Source organism: Ambystoma mexicanum, chromosome 1p, assembly GCF_040938575.1.
Source record: "Ambystoma mexicanum isolate Mex_15411 chromosome 1p, UKY_AmexF1_1, whole genome shotgun sequence".
In the NCBI taxonomy this organism is placed as follows: domain Eukaryota; kingdom Metazoa; phylum Chordata; class Amphibia; order Caudata; family Ambystomatidae; genus Ambystoma; species Ambystoma mexicanum.
Window position 1 is genome coordinate 792,159,198 of NC_090921.1, and position 24,883 is coordinate 792,184,080.

General features: G+C 45.9%; 1 protein-coding gene across 5 annotated transcripts in view; it reads left to right on the forward strand.

The window, feature by feature from the left end:
* The window catches only part of AQP10 (aquaporin 10), a 299,203-nt gene that overhangs the window by 174,478 nt on the left and 99,842 nt on the right, over positions 1-24,883 (forward strand). For all 5 annotated transcript variants that reach the window (XM_069651908.1, XM_069651915.1, XM_069651880.1 and 2 more), the window contains one exon: positions 5,402-5,520. In XM_069651908.1, coding sequence (XP_069508009.1) covers positions 5,402-5,520 — 119 coding nt within the window. The remainder of the gene's footprint in view (positions 1-5,401; positions 5,521-24,883) is intronic.

Genomic DNA, 24,883 nt, shown 5'->3' on the forward strand with positions numbered 1-24,883 from the left:
CTTAGCCTCTGGCATCATGACTGGCACTATGCCAGAATCGCCACTACCCTTCTACTGAAACCAGGAAAAAACCCAGAGGACTGTACCTCTTAGCACCCCATAGCCCTCTTAAATATTGATGCCAAACTATATTGCTACTCATCTAGGAGAGGTCCACACAGATGTAATTAACAGAGACCAGACCGGCTTTATAAAAAATAGAAGTGCACACAACAATATTAGGCGAGTGGTGGATCTCATTACCTTAGCTCCTCAAATAAGAGTGGGTTTATCTCTTCTCTCCTTGGACGCACACTGGGCACTCGATAGTATGTCTTGGGACTACTTAAAGCTATTGCTACCGGCATATGGGTTTGGCCCACGCTTCTCCAAACTGGTGTTAGCGAATTTTCAGATCCCTGCCACCCGACCTAAGGTAAACACATTCAGTTCCCCTCTGCTCCCCTTGGGAAGGGGTCCCAGACAGGGATGCCCCCCTATCTGCCCTGATTATTGCCCTGGCTATGGAGCCGTTGGCCCAGAGGATCCATCTCCACCCCTGCATCTCTGGTTACACATATGAGGGACCACTCACAAAGGGGCACTGTATGCCGATGACGTCCTGTTCTTCCTCCGGTCCTCATTGTCCTCACTACCAGAACTACTTGAGCTATTAGATTAATTCACCAAGGTATCAGGGTTTTGCATCAACAATGGGAAATTTGTGTCACTGGCCCTGACCGAGGCCCCTGAGGTCTTGACCGCCTTGAGAGGGAGCTTCCCTTTTTTGCTGGGCTGACTGGGAATTCTCTTACCTGAGGGTTTAGATTACCTAAAATTATACTACTTTACTGAAAGCCAACAACCCACAGCTGTGGAAGGAAGCCAAAGAATTACTACAGTGATGGGACACTCAGGAGATCTCGTGGCTGGGCCGGATCGCACGATCAAGATGTCCTTGCTCCCAAAGCTAATCTATATATTTCAAGTGTTACCAATTCATATCCCAGAGTGAGAGTTTATCGAGCTGCAGAAAGAAGTGGGGCAGTTCATCTGGCATTGCAAACCTCTGAGAATTTCTCACAAGCTCCTCACTAGGTCCAAGGGTCTGGGTGGACTTGGGGTCCCATCGAATCAAAGGTACTTTAGGTCTTCCCAGGTTGCTCCAATGTTGGGTTGGGCTCTGGCAGAAAGATCGCCTAAGTGGAAGGTCATAGAGCAAGCCGCTTCCCCATTCACGCTGGTTTATCTTCCCTTCCTCCCTAAAGAGGTGCATCAAGCATATGGTAGTCTCTTAATGACCACCCTCACCACTCCACAACAGTGGGACAAGGCATGTGCTCAGTCGGGGTTCAAGTCGGGCTCGGTCCTCTCTCTCCAGTCCTTCCAAATCCCACTTTTTCTCCAGGTATGCACACCACTGCGTTCAAACAATGGGCTGCCACGGGGACTCAATGATTGAGGGATCTCTGCAAGGATGAGAAACTGCTCACATTTGTTGACTGTAAAGAGAGGTTCGAATTGATGGAGGTGGAGCGTTTTTGATATGCGCGGATACGCCACTGGGATTCCAATAATGATATCAAGCAAGCTGGCTGTCGACCTACAGCTGGCATAAAACGTAGGGTATTAGAGGGTAGGGCTTGCGCAAGGTCACTACTTGTTACTGCTTGCTTGAGAACGCTCCTCAGAGAGAAAAATCTTTGTATACGTTACGCTGGGTGAAAGAATTGGGGCTAGCAAGCTCTGAAGATTCATGCCTGAAACTTTGGGCACAGGCATATAAGAGCTCTCGATGCTCTCTCATTAAGGAGGGAGCCTTCATAGTATGCTTCCGATGTTATTCGACCCCTCAAAGATTACATGCAATCTGCCCTGATTACTCAGACTGCTGCTGGCACGGCTGCGGGCAACTGGGAGACGTAGCCTACATGTGGTGGCACTGCCCAATCATGCAGACCTATTGACAGGAGATTCGATCTAAAATTACAAAGATCACGGGCATTTGGGGGGAATTTATGTTTCTCATATTCAGAAAATGAAATGTCGGTGTCCAGCTGTGATTCTGTCTTGTTTCATGCTATACTTTGTACTCTATTCATTGATATTTCAATGAAAATATAGGTTGGGGAAAAGGATAAGTGCTTGGGTATGATATGGGGTCCGTAACCAAAGTGCCGTGTGTGCAATAAACAAAGTTCTATTCAAAGTACACGGTTTTTGACAATTATACGTTTGGATCCATGTGGGCATAAGAACACTACCAACTGAAGTTGTTGTACATTAGAGATTCAATTTCCCAAATCACGTTGATGACAAGCACGCATTTTAAATGCAGAGATAAATCACAATCAGTGGATTTTACAGTTCATTCATCTTGTTCATATTGGTTTTGTGTGTTCTGAATATTGCCCAGCGGGTGAGTTTTCTACTCTTCTAATTCTGCTTTTTTAGAAGGATGTTCTATAAAAAAAAAAGGAATCTGTCGACACAGGGTGTTTTGATCCTTCAGAAAGATCCACCCATCCTTTAGCAATCTTCTTTTTTAGTATGCATAGAGGCCTTCATCAGGACATGGAATTGATATAAAAAACTAAAAACAATCGCTCCGCTTCCCCTCAATATTCCCATTCGTTATGTAATGTAACAAACATAAACTAATGAATGAGGATCCATTTTGTGTGAAATACTTGCAAAAAGCTGATCTCAACCGCAGGGGACTACTGACCTTCATTTGGTTATACACACAGGCAAAGAGATCCCGATTTGTCATGATTTTCAATTAGCCAAACGTTATAATGATATGGCACCTAAAGTAATAGCATGCTTATTTTTAATATTCATAATGTATTCTGTCAGGTCACTTTTATTCATTCATGTCTTGTGATATATTATTGCACTAACCTTAATACTTGTGCCCCTTGGCTTACTCCTGGTACTTAATTTCTCCTGGTGTTTGTTCCTGCGGGTCACACATGTTTATGAAAACTTTAGTCAAAAACAGTTTTTTACGGTCTGTTCTCACAGACCGAACATGGCTTCTCATGTCACATTCATTTATAACTACTGGCAACTCGTTTTTTTTGTTCTTATGCAGTTGCTGATACAAAGGGCATCTATCTCACAGGGGTCTACATTAGCGAACCTATTTTTCTTCTCTTCTAAAAAAAAGCAGAATTAGAAGAGTAGAAAACTCACCCGCTGGGCAATATTCAGAACACACAAAACCAATATGAACAAGATGAATGAACTGTAAAATCCACTGATTTGTGATTTCACTTTGCATTTAAAATGCGAGCTTGCCATCAAAGTGCTTTGGGAAATTGAATCTCTGATGTAGAACAACTTCATTTGGTAGTGTTCTTATGGTCACCTGGATCAAAATGTAGAATAGTCAAAAACAAGGAACTGTGAATAAAACTGTGTTGATTGCACACATGGCACTTTGGTTAATACTAACCCCACATCACACCCATGCACTTCTTTGAGCAGTTTTTGCACATCAATGGGAAACCTTTATGATGAATACTGTGAATGTCTTATGTTTGTGACAAATTGTGATTATTTTTGTATATTGTGTTTGAATTAAGTTTGCAGAGTAAAAATTGAGCAAAACATTTTATATCATAAATAGGAGTTGAGGTCCGTTGCATTGAATTGAATACACCTGCCTTATGTCCACAGATGACTAACGATACTCACACAAGAGTGAGGGGTCACTTAAGACTTGCTCTTTTTGTTAATTGTTAAGGTTCCCTATAGTCAGAGTCAAGCCCCCGTTAACAAAAAATTAAGGGATGCCCATTTTTTCTAAATTGTGTTTAGATGATACATAAGGCGCTATATAAATGCCAAATAACATCACCTAACATAACATAAATTGTGTTAAGCCTTAGTACATGATGGTAGGCAAAATGATGTTACGTCCCGTGACACGATTCAGGGCCCACAGTTTCTAGTCAGTTGCCCGGGTCCCCTTTCTGACTTCCCACTGACACCTCAAAGACACTGAACACTAGACCTCTCCTCCAGTTTCAGTGTAGGTGCGCCCCTGCAGTCTGAACGATTTCCTGTTTCCTGACTGGCGTGCCAATGAAAGACTAATGCTTGTCAGTCTCATGTTAGGTGAATGCCCTGTGCCCAGCCTGAACAGCGAGGTACCGACCTTTTTGGGAATTACCCACAGGACCGTCTGCTTCAGGAAGTACCAGTGTCTTCGCTTGTCACTTGGCACCAATGACCGCATGATGGATTTGATTCAGGCACAGTTTATTGAACTGATTATACCTGGCCGTGCCAGCTTCAGCTTCCAAGACATAATTGTTATCATAAATAGTAGCTATTTTGCAGAGTCGACAAGATTAAGAGTCCTGGATAAAGTCCATTAAATTAGTGCTTGCACTTGGCAGATGTTGTTCCTCTCCGACTTGGAAGCTGAGTCTGTGCGATTTCGACATCGCAGCAGAGGTGGCTGAAGCATTATAAGAAAACAGCCACGGTGGAACAGTACTCCTGAAAAGTGCAGCCCAATGCTGTAGGACAGGTGGGTTCTGTGTGCCATCAAATAGGCATAAATCATGCCCCTAGTCTGCCATCACAGTCTAGCATTGGCCTCATGCAAGTCAAGATATTAATCTGGCTGCCAGGGATGGGTAACCCCAAATCACCCTATTGGTGGCATTGTCACCTTATAAATGCACACAGAGACATGGGCACAACATCCTATTTCGCACTTCTGCACTAAGATTTGAAAAGGGTCATGATATGTCCACCTACTTGGCATTACCAATTCCGTGGCAAAGTGGTTCTCGGGGTTAGAGTGGCCATGACAAAGCAGAGAATAGGAAAGAAGGCATGTCAGTTCACGGGTACATGGTCACATTGAGATCCAATATTGACTGGTGAGAGGCCACGTGAAGGTGTTGGCAACTTATTCGTCAGGACGTGGCACGTTTACTTGCTCTTTTCTGGTGCCTGTGCATCTAGTGATATCATTGTGAGATCATCCCTTTGGGTTTTTTATATGCAGCGCTGTCCCTCAGCCATTACTAGAATGCCCGGGACCCTACACTTTTTATGTGGCCCGGGCCCAGTCCTCACTAGCGATTGTGTCGATCCTTTATCTTTGGCAGCCTTAGCAAAGGTGGGCTGGTCCTTAGGGAGACAGGCCGTTCTGCAGGAACATCTACTCAATTCCTCTTGAAGGTTGGTAGGGCTGGGTGCATACCCCAAACATGTGAGTAACTCTGCCGAGCCTGCTCTGTCTTTAGAGGCACAAAGTTGCTCCCTTTCCCCTGTGTGCCAATCTTAGCTCTCCCTGTCTCTGTCTAGCTCAGGTATCTGCATCTTTAGCCTTCTGTATCTTCAGTCTTTCACTTTGCATGCTTGCTCCCTTTCAACCATTATCAATTTCTTCCTGTAGATGCAATCCAGCAGTATTGCAATGGAAGCTTGACTGTAACCGGCCCTAGGGAGACTGCATCAATCTTCGCCACATACCCTGCCGACTACCTCACCTTATGGAACGGCTTCCTGGACCAGGTAGGCAAATTATCACAGCAGCAGCCTCCCAAGCATATCACACATCTGCATTTTTGGATTGAAATCACATTTCCCCTATGCAGCTGCATGAGAAATTAAAATGGAATATTTGTGTCTGCCTGTTATTGTATTAAAGGATTCAGATACATGCTAACCCGCCCAACATGTTGAGCACCCCTGGATCCTAAAGCTCTTCAACACACCCGTAGCATGTGTGGGGGACATGAAGGCATGAAGGCATGAAGTCACAAAAAGATGAATAAAGACCCTGCCCCTGTGATCATGAGTCGGAAAGCAGTGGGCCATTTGGCACTATACCGTGGTGCTCCTTCAAAAATCCCCCTGGGAGACCTCATGGCTCTCTATGACCTAGGTGCATAAATAAAAACGTTCTCTACGTTTCTGGGACTTGATTTAGAAGAACAAATGACTTACCCCTGGTAATGTTCTTTCTACTGCATGTTCCTCCCTCGGATTCCTTAACAATGATATACCGCTATCGTCGATATCGGTATATCAAAGATGAGGAATCAGTGAGAGGAAACAATCCATTAGAATTTTAAATGTTCCCCTCCCAGAATAGTTGGGGTGAAATCGCGTACATATCTCCACCGTTGTCTATTTGCTATTCTAATTTCAGTTGTATGAACATCCATGCCCTTGCGCCTCTATACTTTCCTGAGAAACAGCCGGCAGCCCACAGCAGACGAAGAAACAGAGCACTCTCTACACGACAACTACCTTCACAGGTTATTCAGGTCACTACCCAACACTAAGGACTAAGATGACTAGATGGTGGCCACTGGAGATATCTCAGTGCAGTTTCATCCTTCGGTGAACCCCAGCACTCTCAACGGGTACAAGGGTGTCTGTCATTAAGATTCAAGGCGCACAATCTACTGGAACCAAGAACGCAACTGACTAAAATACAGGATCTAGACAAAAACCACAAAGCGGATGTCACCTGTGTCACCACCATGAAACATGCAGCGGACACACTGTCCATTAAAAGGGTATTCCCTCTAATTCGCCAATGGGCAATGCACAAATTGCAAAGCCCCTCCAATTGGAAAGAAAGTAACACAAGTATACCACTGATGCCGTGGATGCAAAATGCACGAATATTCCACATGGAATACCAAAATACTTTTTCCAAGGTTTTCCAAGTAGGAAGCAGGAGCAAACTGAATCAAGGATGCAGGTCATTTATGGGACACCCACATAAAAAGGAAGCGGGAGACTCATGAGTGAGCAGTCAATAGTTCAGCAAAGAAGAAGCATTCTTCATCTGCTCACTTGAAGGATCTGTGGAGAAGATTGAGATAAATGGGATCGTAACCACAGCCATTGTAGACATACGGGCTCATTTTGGAGCAACGTTCTTACGCCGCTCTTAACGCCTCCATTCACACTCTTGGGGATTTTTACTGTTTTTTTAAGGCAGACGGTAGGGGGGGGTTATTTTTCCACCTCCCATTTACCCTCCGCCTTTAAAAACGAATTGGTATCACGCCGGTATGAGATTTTCATGCTGACCTTAAACCAATGATTTCCTGTGCACCAGGAAAAAGCAGGCAGATTCCATAGGAAATCATTGTAAACACTGCCTGCGATGCGTACATGGCAGGCAGCATTGACTCTGTTTGCACTGTGGTGTGCAAAAGAGAAGTGTAAAGAAACTTCTGCTGTCTGTATACATTTGTCATTTGCACTCTGCAGTGCAAATGGCACATTTCACAGAGGGGACCGGTTCATACAAAAGGAGCAAAATGACCTCCAAAGAGGCAGTCATCCAGGAATGCCCTGCCAGAAGTAAGATTTCTGTAGCTGAAAGCAACGTATGTGCTTCATATGACTAAGCTGACCATTTTTCCTACAGGTGCAAACCCCCTTTTGGCCTGCAGGGAGTGGTCACCTCCATCGCTCATCATGGGGAGAATCCGCAAGTGAAAGATTGTTCACATCAGTGGTTAGATCACAGATGATGCTCACTTGCCAAGGGGTGGACCAGCTTGAACTCATTAAAATTACATTCAACCTCCACACATGTGAGCTTGCTAACCTAATAGACTTATTCAAGTTATCATTTGAATATATGGGGCTTATTACTAGTTTGCCGGTATCCCACCGGTAATTCCGACGGGATACCAACAAACTGACCTACCATTCCTGCTGACTGCTATTGCGGAATTTCCTGGGATATCATAGGTGGTGGAAAGGGAGGTAAATTCCCATTCCATGGAGTCCCATAGGACTTCATGTAGGGTATTTCCGTTTTTTTCCGGCAACGGTAACACTGGTGCTAGAAATACCAACTTGTTCTTGCCAGTGGCGGCCTGAGTTACCTCTAGCTCTTTCCTGGAGATTTATCAGTGACCCCCACTGGCAAACCTGTAGTTTGCCGTTTCAGGAAAATTGCTGGTCACAGAATTACTAGCGATTTTCCTGGTCCGGCTAACTTGTAATGACTCAATAGGGCTCCTTAAAGAGAAAGTGGGCCAAACCCCACATCCGAAAGCAATGTTATATACAGGAAAAAGAAGAGGAGGAACTCATCAAACTGAAAAAGGGGGAATCATTAAAATATAAAAAATCCCCCCCATGCGTGTCCTCCATTGTAGCGGCCTGTAACAAAACACAGCCATTTCAGGTGGGGGTGTGTGTCTGTGTGTGGACATGCACATGATCTATCAAGCCATCAAAAGCAAGTGGCACATTATATCACATTTGATATCATTGCCAATCCAAAAATAGACCACTTTGCTCCTACACTCTAATTTTACCAGATGTCCATATTTGAAATTGAGAAAAGAATCGAAGCCCATGACCAAGATTTCAATTCAAATAGGACAAAGAAGGAAACATATTTCCTTGCTCCTGGATCTCGCCCACAATGATTCAGGGCTCAATAAGGGGAATGCTAGTAGATTGAACTGGTGCTAGAACTAAATGGCATCGAAAGCATTCCGATATACTCTGACACTAAAGTACAGAGACCAGGGCTGTACTCCACTGGCCAATGGTCCATTGGATGACCCCTACTTTTTGAGAAGTGTGAACACGGTTTCCTCTGCTCCCCATGGCCCTCCAGATTCCCCAGTGTCTCTACAGTCTGCACTTCTGTGCTTGGTGGCATTCATATAGCTGCTAGCCATGGGAACATGTGTGCAGCATTTTGCAGCATACGTTGCTCTTTGTCCAGACAGCCACACTTGGCACTGGTCTCACATCTCCCCATAATAATTCCTTCTGGTACACCAGATACGGAAGTGATCTTGTATAGGGTAAAATTGGATGTGTCTTCTGCCACCAGAATTTTACCAAACAAAGCTTGGATATATTCCTCAAAGGCACCCATTGGAAACAACATCGGGATTCCTCGAATACGAATATTGTTTTTCCTGAAAAGGTTTTCATAGTCGTACATTTTGTCTGCCAAAACAGCATAATATTCTTCAAGTATGTGGATCCATTGCATCAACAATGAGTGTGTGTGTGCTTGGTCACAGAGAGAATCTTCAGCTTTGTCCATTCTTTTTTCAATTGTCGCAATATATTAAGCACAGATTGATTTTGCTAGATCTTGTTTACATGTTGTGATATTATATTGAATCTTCTTCTGAAGCACTTGTACCATATGCGCTATATCAGATTTTGTTGCCGGAGCAACCATCGATCCACCTTCCGCTCCAGTAGAATCCATCAAGAAGGTGAAAGGATTCCCTTGACAGAATCCTAAGGGGTTTTCAGCAGCTCTATGCTCTTTAATAGGAGCTGACATGGAATCCCTCTCCTTTGCCCTTGATTGGCCCATTATCAGACACAAAGTACCAGTGCTTCCTCACCAACTTCAAGGTCCTGAATGACCACAGTCTCAGAGGCATTTTCATCAAAAAAGTGATCAGGGCGTCTCTTCAGGTTGACCACAAAAACCTCAGCAAAATTGCCAAACTTTCATGTATAAGAAAAATTATGTATTTAACTAATTGATGTTCTTTAAAACTATCAGCATTTTTAGAAAAAAACACATTATTGCACATGGTATTAGCCAATTTGATCGTTAATAATCAATCGAATGGTACATTGGCCAGTATCATTCGATCGATTATAAAAAATACTGAACATGTGGAGCGGAGGTTGCAGGGGTGTCACCCACTCCCATGGTGGGTATTTTTGGCCTTAGGGGGTTCCAGGGGTGTCCACTGCTTCCTCAACATTGGAGGCAGGGGACAGAAAAAAAGGGAAAAAAGAAAAAGGGACCCTGCAGTGTCGGATCCGACCCGCGTTAGAGGGACAGATCGGACGCCGCAGGGAAAGCAGAGGCGAGCAAGCAGGCAAGTAGGGGAGGGTGGTGGGGAAGGTGTAAGGGACATTCGGGTTGTTTGATCGAAGTACTCAATCTTGCTGCTTAACTGCACTTTTTAAATTAGTCTTGGCTTTGCCCATAGTATGCGTACATTTACGAACAAATTGCTAAAGCAAGCCCATTTACTGCGGTCAGTTCACCGTGAACAATATTCACACGAACAAACAATCCCAATCGATTGCACATAATTAAACATATGTATTGCACATCATCCCTGACTATACAGACAAACAACAAATCAAAACAATGAATCTAAAGTGCATTAATAGCAAGACACAGTTTGTGAACTCACACAATATTGATTCACACAGGAACAGAACACAACCCAACTATTGTTGAATTGTTTCAGGAAAAAAAACGTTTCACATTTCCTATTGACCCTTCTATCAAAATCCACTCCCCATTGGACTATTTAACAATTATTCAACAATGTATATACATGACATTGTAGGGTAAATCCTCATCATCCAGACATAGAGAAAACAACCCACTATGGAAAAAAAGCTATTACACCCCTTTTCAAGACAGAACAAGAGCTTTATTTTTTATACAAAAAGAAAAATGGCGACAATGGTATTATAAGTCCATGGCTGCAGAGCTCTCTCTTCTCCTCAAGATAGATCCCACTTTATAAGCAAAAGAATCGTTATTATTGATGCATTTGGTTAACAGTATTAATCCCCCAGACTCATTGTCCACCACCTATATACATGCTAGCAATCATATATGGCCCCTGTGCCGATAGGTGATGACGTCTTCTCTGCCATCTTCTCCACACATGCTGCAAGGTAATTGGTTAACTTAAAAGACAACATCCTACCTTCACTTCTAACCACATGATGTGCACCTGGTCATCAACATGATAACTTCAAGGTCAGTCTGGTCCTTGCAAATAAGACAACTCTTTTCTTATCCCAGACACATCGGTGCCCCCATCGTACCTCCCTGTCATAATTTTATAACTTGACATCACCCTTTGCATTCCCTAGCACAAATCACGGACCCTGTTGTACTCAGCTTCCCCCTGTACCAGCTACCCCTCATGGGAGATGGACCTAAGGTCCCACTAATTCATTCAATTCATGAAGGATTTAAGAGCACTATTCCTGTGCAGCTGGTAGTTCAAATAGAAGACCTTTCTTCTGGGGGGCGCTAGTGTCCTAAATCTCAGTTCCTGTTTTGGCAGCTCAAGACCTCTGCCCCGGCTCCCATGACTGTGGCCTTCGTACTGGGCCGCAGCCCGTCCTTCATTTGGCTTTTAGCATTCCTACCTAATTGTTCAAAGGACTGACTTGATACAATTATATGTGGGTATGCGTGCATGTTCCATGCCGCGCCTGGGGATTGGAATGTGATAATCAAGCAATAGATGAGGCCTTGTTGTTGTGTGTTTCCTATACGGCCTGCAAGGATTCAGGCCTACTCTCGAATACAGCCCTAGTTCATGTTATGAATGTAGCCCACATGCAATGTAGTCTACATAACACCATCGCAAAGTAATGGTTAGTATTCCCCTACATAAAATCGCTAAAATACATGTTTTTCACATCGACTACTTCCACCCATAGGTTCCCCACTCCCCCTGTACCGTTCTCTTCACATTCTCTGCAGTTTAATATATTTCTCGCAATCTAAATCATTTGGGAGGGGCAGTGATCTGAATGTGTATCCCTATACATTGTATAATAGAAGAAAGTCGATACACAGTTTGTTGGCCTCATGAGCAATTAAGTGCTCTCGCTGGAGACGGCTTTCATCAGGACTGAAACTAACTGTAAAATTCCCATATGCAGATTCCTGTGTTCGAATGTGTCTTCGGAGGCAAATTGACCAAAAGTGTGCTTATATGTAGTACACATCCAAATAGATATATCAGCAAACTCCTCTCTACTTCAAAGTTGCACTAATCTCCTCTCACTGTGAAGGCATTGTGAAGTAATACACAGACAACAGACTTAAAATTCAAACAAAAGATATTTATTACCTTAAATGCCAGAATGGTTGAAGGCCTAACTTGCCCTATACTAAGGTGGGATTTCCCTACCTGAACGAAACTAAGGAAAGTCTGAGTCAAAGAGTTTAACTTAAAAGTCTGTCTGTGTCCAAAACCTATCCTTGCCCTCACAACTAAAGCTAACCAATGTGTAAAGATGTCAAAGTCAAAAGAAATAGTGTTCAACATAAAGTTCTGAGCTGCTTCCAGCTCTCCTCTTTTTCTTCAGCTACCTTCCCCAAGTTCAAGAAAGTGCCACAAAAGTCTTAGAATTACCTTTCTTCTACTCAAGGTAATACAAATCCACACAATACTCAGAGTTCCCTTCCCCGAGTTCCAAGCAATATAGTTAAAAGAAAATGGTCTCAAAGCTTGGCCCCAAGACAACAGGTGTAATGGCTCACATCTCAGGGCTCCCTTCCCCAAGACTTCAACTCCACCAGTTATAGGTATTTCAATCTTTCAAAACAAAAGGTTTAACACAACTTCAGGTCAGCTTGAACATATTCCTGGATTGCCTCATCCATTCAATGGCAGTGCCCCTTCTGGGTTTTATTCCATAATGACTTTTGGTTCTCGCAGTTCAGGGCTCACTGGTCTAGGCGCAGTTGTCGAACCACACGGTCCACCCACCACAGGTCACGCATCCAGTAACCCTCTCTTTGTGGCCTCTTGGTTTTATGTTTAATATTTAAACATCTCTGGCTTCTCCTTGGTAGCCCCCTGGCTCTGCCAGAGTATGTCACACACCTCTTGCCCGTCTTTGGCCTTGCCGCACTGCAATTGTTAAAAAAAAGGTCACTTTGTGGTGGTCTTACTTCTGTCCCAACTCTTATGGCACTTTTTCATACTGGTGTAGTTTCTTATATGTTGTTGTTACTTGGACACTTCCCCTTTGGCTGTCTTTTATCACTTGCTCTGCCCATAAAGCTTCTCTTAGTTTTATATTCCACAGGCTTAATTCAGTGATTTCATTCTGCTCGGTATGTACCAGATATGCAATGTGCTCAATGGTTAAGTTTCATTAAATATGTTGTTTGATAAGAGTTCAATATGCTTAATATCAAGTTCCCTTTTGGTTCGATATTCAATATTCATCTAGAAAGTTTAATGGTAGCTTTTCCTTAAGTTCGGTAATGTATTACTGCTTCGCCACCCGCTCTCTCTTCCATTCTTGGATGGTCGGCGGGCCCGCTACTACAAGCTCTGCTTGCATTCAGGGGCTTGTCTTTGCCCTGCTGAGTGCTCTGGTGCCTCCAACTGGACGCAGGCAGCTTCCTGCTCCCTCTGACGTTCCGCAGCTCCTGCTGCACGTCTCTCGTCGCAGGGGCTCCTGCTCCTGCACACCGGACTTTGGACCAGCGTCCTGGTTATTCCTCAGGTCCCACAACAGCTGCCTTTTCCAAACACTGGTCTCCTGCTGGTCTGCTTCCCATAAGTCTCCCTGTCTCCCTCTCTGCTGCACATTTTTCCTCCCTTTATACACCTGCAACATTTTGACAGCTTGCAGGTGTGGATTCCAAATTGTATTCACCTGACCATGATTAAGAGGACATGCCTGACCTTCACTACAGTTTGCAGGCATCTTCGTCGTCCCAGTACTGAAGTGGTGACATGGCCTAGGCTGCATTACTCTCAGTCTCATCTTCCTCATCTCAGTACTGCCAAGTGTCACATGTGAGGAAATGAGGGGAACTGGCTTATAATAGCCCATACATGTCAGGGGGGTTAGGTTGGTCATCAATGAAAAAAGGTGGGATACCATGTCTCTCCCGAGGGCACCCCACTCCCAGTCCTCAAGGATACTCCACCCAGGGGATCCTCCTGTGCTTATCCACCCCCAGGGTCAGGATCCAAAAGCAATGGCCTTTCCCCGGCCACCTGCGCAGAGGATCCAAGGGGAGTAGGAGTGAGAATACCCTCAGGTTTCTCACATCATTCATTCATGGGTTCTGGTCGGCTGCTTGGATCTCTATTCTTGAGAGGTGCACTCATTTCCACATCGTTGCCAACTGTTTGGTAATGTTTATCTAGATTGCTGGAACTCAATCCCTTAATTTTGGCATAAAGCTTCCACGTACTACTGTAGCCAGTCTTGGAGGTTCATAATGAACATCTGTGAAGGAAAGCTAGGAAAACTCTTTTGGCTCCTCCAGTGCACCAAATGACCAACTTGTGAAGCCGCTCTCTCTCAGTTCAGGCTATTAACTTTTGCTGAGCGCGCTGATGCTGCAGTATATTGCAATGATGTTCAGATGCATCCCTGCAAGTATTGTAACTCAATGCCTAGAGTGAGGAGAGATATTCCATCTGTTTCCAAAAATGGCCATGAAAACAAACTAGCATACAGTTTGAGGCCTGCAGGAACTGAAAGTGGTGGACTTAGGGAGTAGTAACATTTTTCAGCAACAAGCTTTCCCCTCATAATCCCAAAGCCATGGAGGATCGTGGACCCGACCATAGAGGGACACCTTTGAGTAGCACATTTGTTGTCAGTAGTGTTACAATATTTCAATAGTTCAACATTGACTTGTGGGTGGTGGAGCATTCCCTGCATGCAAGAATCGCACATTTTCACACCGTTTGGGTGACTGCCACTTACAGCACACCCAGTAGCGCAAGTGCAGGTTCACTCGCCTCAAGCGGAGTGTCTCTAGCCAAGAGTAGCACTGCATTTGCTGTTCTCCGCATTCAAGCACAGAATCATAGGATCCACCCACGGTCACACCACACCTCTGATACATCTGTTAAGAAGCTCTTGCAACCTGATGTCCACTCCAAGAAACTAGACATTGTCGTTTAGCTTTGTCTTGGTCTGTGCGATAGCTTGGTGTATCTCAAAGACTAACATTACCATTTGTAGGGATGCAGGTAGGACTAGTCCTGTCCCCACTGTAGTAAGCTGTCCATGCCTTACTGTGGCCAGCAGGTCATTAGCAGCCTTGGTTTCTGATGGTTGATGGTGCTGATGTTGCATCATGTGTTTATAGTATACTAATTCTACTGCTCACATGATGATCTGGAGGTACCCATCGCATTTAGTAAATTCTTTCACCACTAGAGCTTTCATCATAGCCATCTCCACTTCCATCCTCATCTGAGACCAGGTGTCATTTGACTGGTAGATTTATTTTAGCATAGCCTGCCTCTCGTGCCTGAACAAGATGTTTGCTAGGGTATCTGCTCTGGAGCGATATCCCATCTGGAAGTTGTATCCTTCAGCAGCAGCAGCATGCACTTGTCAAGCATGCCAGGGTTCTTGGTGACAAGAACCCTGTAAAATGGAGGTGGTTTGTGATCGCTAATGACCACCGACCACAAATGTACAAGTGAAAATGATTTTTGCTCCACATAACAGTGATTCTCCCTTTTTAGATCTAAATTTAAAGCATCTGTCCGGTAACTCTTAGCGTCCTGCTTGCATGTGCCAATGGCTGAATTCGGAACGACCTGTCCATTTGTGCAAGCACTACCCTGGGGCAATACACAAATTACATGATGGTTTTATATAGTGCTTCATATCAGATTCATCCTGCGTCAAGAGGCTGCAATAATATGGGCCTCATTACGACCCTGGTGCTGACGGAATGAAGGGGGCCGGTACGGGACCGGCACCCTTCATTCCGTCAGGGCCGATTACGAGGTTCCCTTTGCCGGACCCGAATCAGACGTCTTATCCGGGTCCCGCGAGGGAAAGAGGGAGGTAACAACGGGACACTTGTAATGTGCCCGTTGTTACCTCCATCCCCATTCACATTGAGCCCTAGGGGGGCTCAAATGGGAATGGGGAATGGTTCCTCCAAGGAGGAATTACCGGGTCCTCCTATGTCGGAATGACCCGGTTATTCCTCATTGCAGGAACCCGGTAATGGAGCCCGGTTTGGAGGCAGCCATGGAGCTACCAGCTCCATGGCTCCCTCCAAACTCGTAATGAGGCCCTATGTGTTCATATTATGCAAGGTAACGGCCATTTTACCCTAGTCATTCTGAGGAAATATCACTTTCTGGCACTGACCTCAATGGGGAGAGAGGTTGAGGTCACCCAGTTTCCTGTTTCCTAATATTGTTTCCTCTTTATTGAACACATACCCAATACCTATCAGCTGTCATATTCCATCAAGCAGAGCAATGCAGACCGCAGAGACACAGGGGAAGCTGGAGGCTCATGGGGAGCTGAGGAAAATAATCAGCAGCTGAGTGCAGCAAAGCCGACATGGAGACGGGACTTCCACCTGAGACTAAGATGTGGGCTTTATGAAAACTCAGGAAGCGAAGCCCTGAAGCCTCAGCAGCTGCAAAAAATAAAGTACTCAAGCACATTAACTGATGATAGAAGACCAATCAGAAAGGAAATTAGAGAGTGAACACAAAAGTAGAGTCTATAAAAGGCCAGTCAGAGGAAAGGCAAAGGGTATAGCAGTGCAGAGAGGGCTTCAGAGCCAGATCCCAGCAGCACCACAGGAGAGCCTGAGATAGGACCAAGTACACAGTGGAAGAGTGGTCTTGTAGGCCCTGGGCCAACAAGGCCGCCTGCCCAAACTGCTGATGGTAAGCACAGGAAAGGTCCTAGGAGCTGGTCCCCTGAGACTTTCTAAAGGATTAGGGTGGCTTGCCATATCCCCTATTAGTGGGAAGGGTATAGTATCCCTTATTAATGGAAAAGGCGCAATATCCTTTAGAAAGGGAAGGGCATAATATTCATTCGGAGTGAGAGTGGAATTATATCAATTTTGAAAAAACTGGAGCACTATAATCCCAGATTAGGAAGAAGTGCGCCAGACGTGGGCCACCTGGTGGTATTATAAATAGCGGTTGGGTGTCTTTATCCCTTGGCAGGGGAATTATGGCAAAGAAACAGCTGGGCCCTGTATCCCTGTGACATGAGCAAAGACGTGGCTCAGCACTATATGTTTGAGATAGAGCCAAGAAATGGCTACATTCTATATCCCTGTGACTGTGAGCAGAGACAAGAAGTTGCTGGGCACTATAGGCCTCATTACAAGGTTGCCACTGCGGGGAAAAAGTGGTGGTAATTCAGATACCGCCACTTTTCCCGCACCGCTAAATTACAAATTTGGTGGAATTAAAAAAATATATGTCATCAGTATTACATCAATAAACCATACCATGTTGTGTCACATCTTTTTATAAAAAGATTTTTCAAATGTAATTCTTATTGGGGTTTTCTCTTTTTTCTTTGTTTTTTGACCTTTTTGGTGTCCGGACATTTCATCGAAAAAAATTTGTCGACAGGACATTTAGTCGACGTAATTTCGTCGAAAACCAAATGGTCGAATTTTTTCTTTTATTTATATATATTTTTTTTAGGTTGTAGTTTAGGGAAAAAAAGGCTTTTTTAGAAAAAAGGGGCCTGGGGGTGACCCCCCCCCAAAAAAAGGGGGGGTAACCGACCTTTTTCTGTCTACATTTGACCACATCCCTCCAACCCTGGCCTGACGTGTGACACAACATGGTATGGTTTATTAATGTAATACTGATGACATATATTTTTTTGAATTGTATTTTATTTTCGCCATTTTTTATATATTTGTGTGACCGATATACTCACAGCCTTTACAATGACCAGGGGTCGAAACACGTGTCAGCTGTTTTCACCACTGAAGAATACATACTACATATCCCATCATTGGATTTCTCGGATTGATATATTATTGGAAACTGATGGACTACCTTAAATGTCTGATGTTGAGCGCGAGAAAGTCTCCCAAATCCTAATTCTTGTGTTTAACTGTTCACAAACTTTGTGGGAAGTTTGAGGGAGTCAGCTTTCTCGCTGCCACCAACTGTTCTCTTTAAACAAAAAACTTTTGATCATAAACCAACATTGTAAGAGTGGTAACTAGCGTACCTACAAAGATCGATCCCACAACCGTAATCTTACTGTCCTAGTGAGATGTCCTTCTGAGGAAAGAAATCAGAAGCTCTTAGAATGAAAGGAGGACCTAATAACACAGATGGCCAGTCTCATAATACAAAGTTTATTTTTCAAAAATGTTTCCATGGTGAGGACCTCAGGGCAATCTTTTAAAATTTTGAAAGTGTGTCAGCGCCAAATTAGTGGAGGAGTTATATGACCTTGCTTCTGACCTGAGAACTTCAACAAGCATACCAATTACTTAATTTCGGTGGTGCTAGTCCATAGAGATATCATGAAGGGGATCTTAGAACAAGTGGACATGATAACAAACATTATTAGCAAATATCAAGTTTGTTTGTTTGTTTGTTCATTTATTTGTAGAGCGCGCCAGACCCGAAGGTATCAGGGCGCGAAGACAAGAATACTTTAAGCTTACATACAAGTTACAAGGTTACAGTTACATAGTCACAGACTTGCAGGTTAGTGCAACAATACAGCATGTAATACATATTCAGTTACCGGTATGGACACACAGCTGAAGGGCAGGGTCCAATCTAGGTTACAAAGTCAAGTACTAGGAGTAGCCGGTAATGCTGGAACTACAGATCGTTTTCTTTGAGCCACTTGATGATGTTTTTTTTAACAATCTTTATTTATTAATCGAAGGCATACAGAAACAAAGCATTGGTACATTTCCCGAAGACATGCTCTTATTGTCTGGCAGGATGCTGTGTATCGCCTGCATTCTTGCTCTTCAGGTTGAAAGTCGTTTGTAAGCCCTCAAGTGTTTTCTGGTTTACGCCTATCCCCTCCCCCTGACCCCCCTTTACCCTCTATTCCCCCAACATTTAAACTCCAACCTTTGGGATGTAGAGTTCCAGCTGAGTGAGGTCTTTCGTAGGCAATTGAGTCTTGGTTTTTATTAAGTAAGTTCATATGACATGCATGCTCCTGAGTAGACGTGGCTTGAATTATTGGGCTTCTCTGTCCTTCACTAGGTCATGAAAGGGTGACCATATAGTCATGAACCTTAGGTATTTTCCGGCATTGAGGGCGCATATATTCTCCATGGCCATTACCCCCAGACCTTGACCCACCACCAGGCAGTCTGTGGACTGCACTCGTTCTTCCAGTCCTGTGCTAGGGTCATTCTCGCCGCCGATAACAGATGCGTGATTAAAGAGGCTCTGGACCCCGACATTGCATATATCCCTTTTAAGGGCACTGCCAGCAGGATTGTTTTGGGGACATTGGTAGCTCCACGCCTGTAATGTCTTTGATGTGGCTTAATATTTCCTTCCAGAACGTATTCGCTTTGGGACAAGTCCACCACACGTGGAGTAGGTCGCCTCTCTCTCCACATTTCCTCCAGCAGTTGGGTGAGTAGGACTTGTTGATTTTATATATCCGGTGGGGGGACAAATACCATCTGAGGCACAGTTTATATGACGATTCTTTAATCGTGGTGCATCTGGAGGTACCATGTGCTCTTGCCCAGAAATGATTCCATTCCTGCTCGGTTATGGGTTCGTCCAAGTCTCTTTCCCAGCTCACTTTATATGGGAGCACGTCTTCCGACTGTGCCTTGATGAGTAATCTGTAGAGTCTGGTCACTCCCTTCGATGTTTGACCCTCCTGTAGGGTCAGCTCAAGACCTGATGGTGTCCTTGTGCCTGCCTGCTTCACTGTTGGGTGAGTTATCCAGTGCCTAATCTGTGTGTATCTATAACGTTCTTTTTCTTCCAGGCCGAATTTCTGCTGCCATTCTGTGAAGTTCAGTGGGGTGCCATTATTATATAAGTCCTGCAGAGTCAGTGTGTCGGCTCCTGCCCATCCTTCCCAGAACTTTTTTTGGAGGCCCGGTGAGAAGTCTGGGTTGTGCATAAGCGGTGTGCCGGGGCCTAGCCCTCGTGGGATTCCCTTCCTTTTCCGGGCTTTGTCACAGTTGAGCAGGGACCATTTGGTCGCCTCCAGCAGGGTACCCCCTTTCCCTCGATCCCCGGTTTTCAGGCTTAATAGAGCTTTTAGAGGGGTGGACGTAGCCGCTTGCTCAATTTGACACCAGCCTTTATAGTTTTCGGGGTTTGCCCACCTTAACATAGGGGCTAGCTGCGCTGCCAGTATGTATCCGTTCATGTCCGGTACTCCCAGGCCTCCGAGAAGTGGCGGGCGCATCATGATGCGTTTTTGGATCCTTGGTTTCTTCACTTGCCAAGTAAACTTGAATATTGCGTTTTGCAGCTCTTTGATCTTGGCCGGGGTAATAGTCATTGGAATGGCTCCCACCATGTAGAGGAGTCGGGGGAGAATAGTCATTTTTACTGCTGTGATTCGGGCGAACCACGACAGTTCCTGAGTTGCCCATTTAAGCACGTCTTCCTGCAACTGTTTCCATAGGGGGGTTATGGACACCTTGTTTAGTTTGTTTAGATCGCATGTTAGGCGGATCCCTAGATACTCCAGTGAGTTATCCACCCAGGGCACTGGGAACTCCTTCTACAGTTTCTCAATTACTTCCCTCCTCTCCGTGATGTTCATTGCCTTAGATTTGGAGAAATTAATGGCGAACCCGGAGACCTCTCGGAATTCCTGTAGTTGTGACAGTGCTCGGGGCATCGTTACTTCAGGGTCTCTCATGAAGAGCATAATGTCATCGGCATATAGCGAGATTTTATGGGTTGCCTGGCCAAACTTCATTCCCCTGTTTTCCACATCCTGCCTGAACCGCGTGGCACATGGTTCGATTGCCATCGTGAAGATCAATGGGGAGAGCGGGCATCCTTGTCGCGTGCCTCTGCGAACTTTGACATACTCAGAGCTTTGACCATTGAGTGTAAGACTCGTCGACGGGCTTTGGTTATTAGCTAGCACTAGTTTTGTGAATTCTGGACCACATCCGAAGCATTCCAACACCAGTTCCAGGTAACGCCAATCCATACTGTTGAATGCCCGTCTTGCGTCCAGGGCAGCCACCGCGATCGCTTGTTGTGTTCGTCTCCCTGGATCCATTACATCTATTGCTCGTCACACATTGTCCTGAGTGTGTCGGCCTGTAATAAATCCTGCTTGCTCATCGTGAATTATGCTCGGCAGGACCTTCATCAATCTTGTTGCTAAGATTTTTGTGTATAATTTCGCGTCAGTGTTGAGCAATGCGATAGGTCGGTAGTTGGAGCACTCGTGGGGGGCTATCCCTGGTTTCAGAAGGAGTATGGTTGTGGACCGCCCCATATCTGGCGTTATCCGCCCCTCTTCTCTGACTGTTGAAAAGCTTCGTCAGCGGGGCCAAGAGTTGTGTATGAAAAGTTTTGTAGTAGCCGTTGCTAAGCCCATCTGGGCTGGGGGTTTTCCTCGTTGGTAGTGCAGAGATTGCGTCGCTGATCTCCTGAGCTGTGATCGGGCTTCCTAGATTTAACCTGTTCTGTTCCACGATCTGTGGCAGGGGGGTTGAGTGGATATAGGAGAGTTGTCGCTCCCGGTCCAGGTTCTCTCCACACCGGAGGTCTTCATGAAATTCATCATTATTTCCATTTTTTTGCGTTCCACTGTGTGGGGACTGACGTGCTTGTCGTGCAGTTGTGTGATATAGTTTTGGGCCTTTCGTTTTCTCAGTTTAGCAGCCAGGAATCTATTTGCCTTGCCCCCGTGTATGTAATAGGACTGTTTTGCATTTAATAGTGTCTGGGCCACTCGCTCGGCCATGTGGTTCTCGAGCTGAGCTCGGATCTTCCTGAGCTCTCATAGGGACTTCCTTGTTTGTCGGACCTTATGCTGGGCTTCAGCTTCCTTCACCTCTTTTTCCAGCTGTTGCGTCACAGGTCTCTGTTCCTGTAATATGTCGCTGCTTGAGATATAAACTCCCCTCTAATCACCACCTTCCCTGCATCCCATACTCCCCCCCAGCCCACTTCCCCGTTATCGTTCTCTTTGAAGTAATTGTTAATAGTGCTTTCCATGTGGGCTCTTAAAGATATATCTTTCAGGAGGAGTTCATTTAGTTTCCAGGGTGGCTTTTGCTTCCGTCCTCCTGCGCCCCAATCCACCCCCACCATAACCGGAGCATGGTCCGAACAATATTCCACCCCTGTTCCTACCTTCATTATTTGGGGGATTAGGGTAGCCGATACCAGGATCATATCTATCCTGGAATAGCCTAGGTAGACAGCCGAGTAGTGGGTGTACTCTCTGATTCCCTCGTGGAAGAATCGCCAGGTCTCTATGACCCCTAACTCTCTAAAAAGTCGCCCTAGTGCCTGCCTATTCTTTTGGTCTGCAGCCGTGGGGGGGGGGAGTCTTATCTAAAGCTGGATCCATAATGCAGTTAAAGTCCACGCCTACTATCAATTGGCCCTCGCACCAGCTGCCCAGTTGGCCCAGTAATTCCGAGAGGAACACATCCTGCCGTTCGTTGGGTGCATAAATGGCTAGGATTGTGTACACGCAGCCCTTTATCATCCCTTTGACCCTGAGGTGTCTTCCCCCGCTGTCCCTGCAGAGTTGTAGTTTTTTTTAATTCTAAGTCTCGCCCTATCAGGATGGCTACTCCCCTTTTTTCCCCCCAAAAGATGCATAATATTGTTGAGGGAAGGTGCGATGGACCATCCTCTTCTCATCTTTCGGGTGGGGGAGGGTCTCCTGTAGGATCCCAACTGACACCTTCATTGCCCTTAACCTTTCCAGTATTACTCTGCATTCAGGGAAATTAGATTCTGCCATCCTCCAACTGTGAAGGGATACCCACCCATCCCGTCGAACCCTGGATTGCCTTATTGCCTCCCTCGCCTACTTTATACTGTTCTACTCTACGCTTAATCTTTCGAAAGCAGTTTATACCGCCATTCCCGTCCCTATTCCCTCTATCCCCCTCCCCTTCCCCTTTGTGGCTCCCTTGACCGGGACATCCCATACTCCCCACCCTCTAACAAACTGGGGCTTAGGGTTACTATACAGGGCATTACTTCCGAGAGGTCTCAGAGAACCTTGACTCAGGTTGGATTCCAAGATTCAGCTCCTCCCAGCTCCGCTTCTGCAGGCCTGTTGATGTGTATATATCCCCTACGGGATGTAGTTGTAGGCTTCCTCTGCAGGACCACAGTGAGTGTCCTGGGCAATCATTGTTGAGCTTCCTGTCGTGATGGGGTATTAGTTGTCCCCCTGGGATGTGGTTCTCGCCTGGGTTTGCTCCTGCGTGTTGTGGACTATTCCCATGCATTGGCACCCGTGGCCTGGCTGTAATGGACCCGCCCATTTTCTTCTCGCTTCTGTTCCCCCTCCAACCCCAACAACGAGAGGCCCTCATCACAAGTGCTAATTTTCCTCTGTCTTCCATCCCAACGAAATGTTAAGCCAAATGGGTACGACCAGCTGTGTGGGATTTGTTTGTCTCGCAGAGCCCTCGTCACTGGACGCATTAAGTGCCACTTGTGTAGGGTGGAGAGCGCCAGATCTTGGAATAGCTGGATCGGGCTCGCGTTGATTGTCAGATCGGTGGTAGATCTGGCCGCTTTCAGAATCCTTTCCTTTATGGCATAGGATGTAAGCGCCACCAGCACATCCCTGGGGCGAGCACCTGGTTCTGTTCTTCGGGGTCCGACGCGGTGGATCCTGTCGAACCCTATTGTTTCCGGCATGGTGTCAAGCAGCATGTTGCTAAAGGTTTGCTGCAGTGTGTTGCTTAGATCCCCGTCCGGGACCAACTCAGATAGGCCCTTATTTCGAATGTTGGACCGACGTGACCTATTTTCGAGGTCCTCAGCTTGTAGTTCGAGATTATTTGTGGCTACTGCTAATTGGTCCAGCAACTGGCTGGTTTGTTTGGTTTCTTCCAATAAGTTGGATAGGCCACTTTCCATTGTATCCACTCTCTCTCCCAACTCGTTGATCTCTCTCCGAACTTCTTGTAGTGAGGTTTTTAGGTCTTCCCGTAGTTGACCAATTTGGGTCTGGAATTAATTTGTCATTCTAGTCTCCATGCCTTTCAGGCATGCCAGCAGGTCCTCCCTGTCGGAGTCCATTGTGCTTGGGGGTGTACCTGGTGTTGACTCCGTAGGGTATTGTGGTGGCAGAGGTGTGTTTGAGTCTTGTGGTTGTTGTCGACCCCAGCACCTGGCCAGTTTGTTTTCTTGGTTTTTGGGGGAGCCTTTCACTTTTGGGGTGCACTTTTCGTCCTGGCGCCAGGCATCTAGACTGATCGCTGGTATCTTTCCTACTATGTGCCCTCCGCTGGGTCTACGCCGACGATGCGACAGCCAGAATGGGTGTTGGCAGTTTGCAGGGCCAGGAGCTGTCCGCCCGCCCTCGGTGACCCAACAGTACCTTCCCACCGGTAGGATTGCAGAGGTGGCAATTTATGGTCGCCCTTATCACCTGGTTTCCAGCTGTGACACACCTCAACTTTTAATTTCAGGGCATTCAGTTTTGTGTGTTGCTGATGGATAGCTGTCCCCTATCCCACCGGGGGCCCATCTGGCACCGAGGGGATGCCTGCAGACCCTCTCCTCCCCTCCTCTCCTCCTCCCAGGGAGCGGCTCCAGCGGATGGCTAGGAGCAGGAACTCCAGTCAATGATGGTGTGCCTTGAGGGGATGGAGGGGCGAAACTCCGAACTTACAGCCCTGGCGTCCATATCTCCTGCTGGCACTGTGCTCCCCGGCGGGGCTCACATCCACACCTTCAGCTTCCAGGCTATGTGTTGCCCCCTGCAACTGACTTGTATACACTGTGGGCCTCATTACACGGAAGGCGGTAAGGGATTACCGGCACCGGTAAGGGCACCGGTGCCGGTAATCCCTTACCGCCCTACTACGAGGTCCCTCAGCGGGTCCCATCCTTAACGTGTGGTCAGACCACACGTTAAGGACAGGACCCGCTGAGGGACTTCAGAGCTAATAACGGTACTGCTAATAGCGGTACCGTTATTAGCTCCTTCCCCATTCCCATTGAGCCCTATGGGGGCTTGAATGGGAATGGCGAATGGTAATTGGCATGGGGACTTACCGGGTCCTCCAGGGTCGGAATGACCCTGTAAATCCCCATACCTCCTACCCGGACCCTGAAGGCAGTAGGGGGTAGCCATGGCGCTAATAGCGCCATGGTTACTCCTACCGTGTAATGAGGCCCTGTGTGTC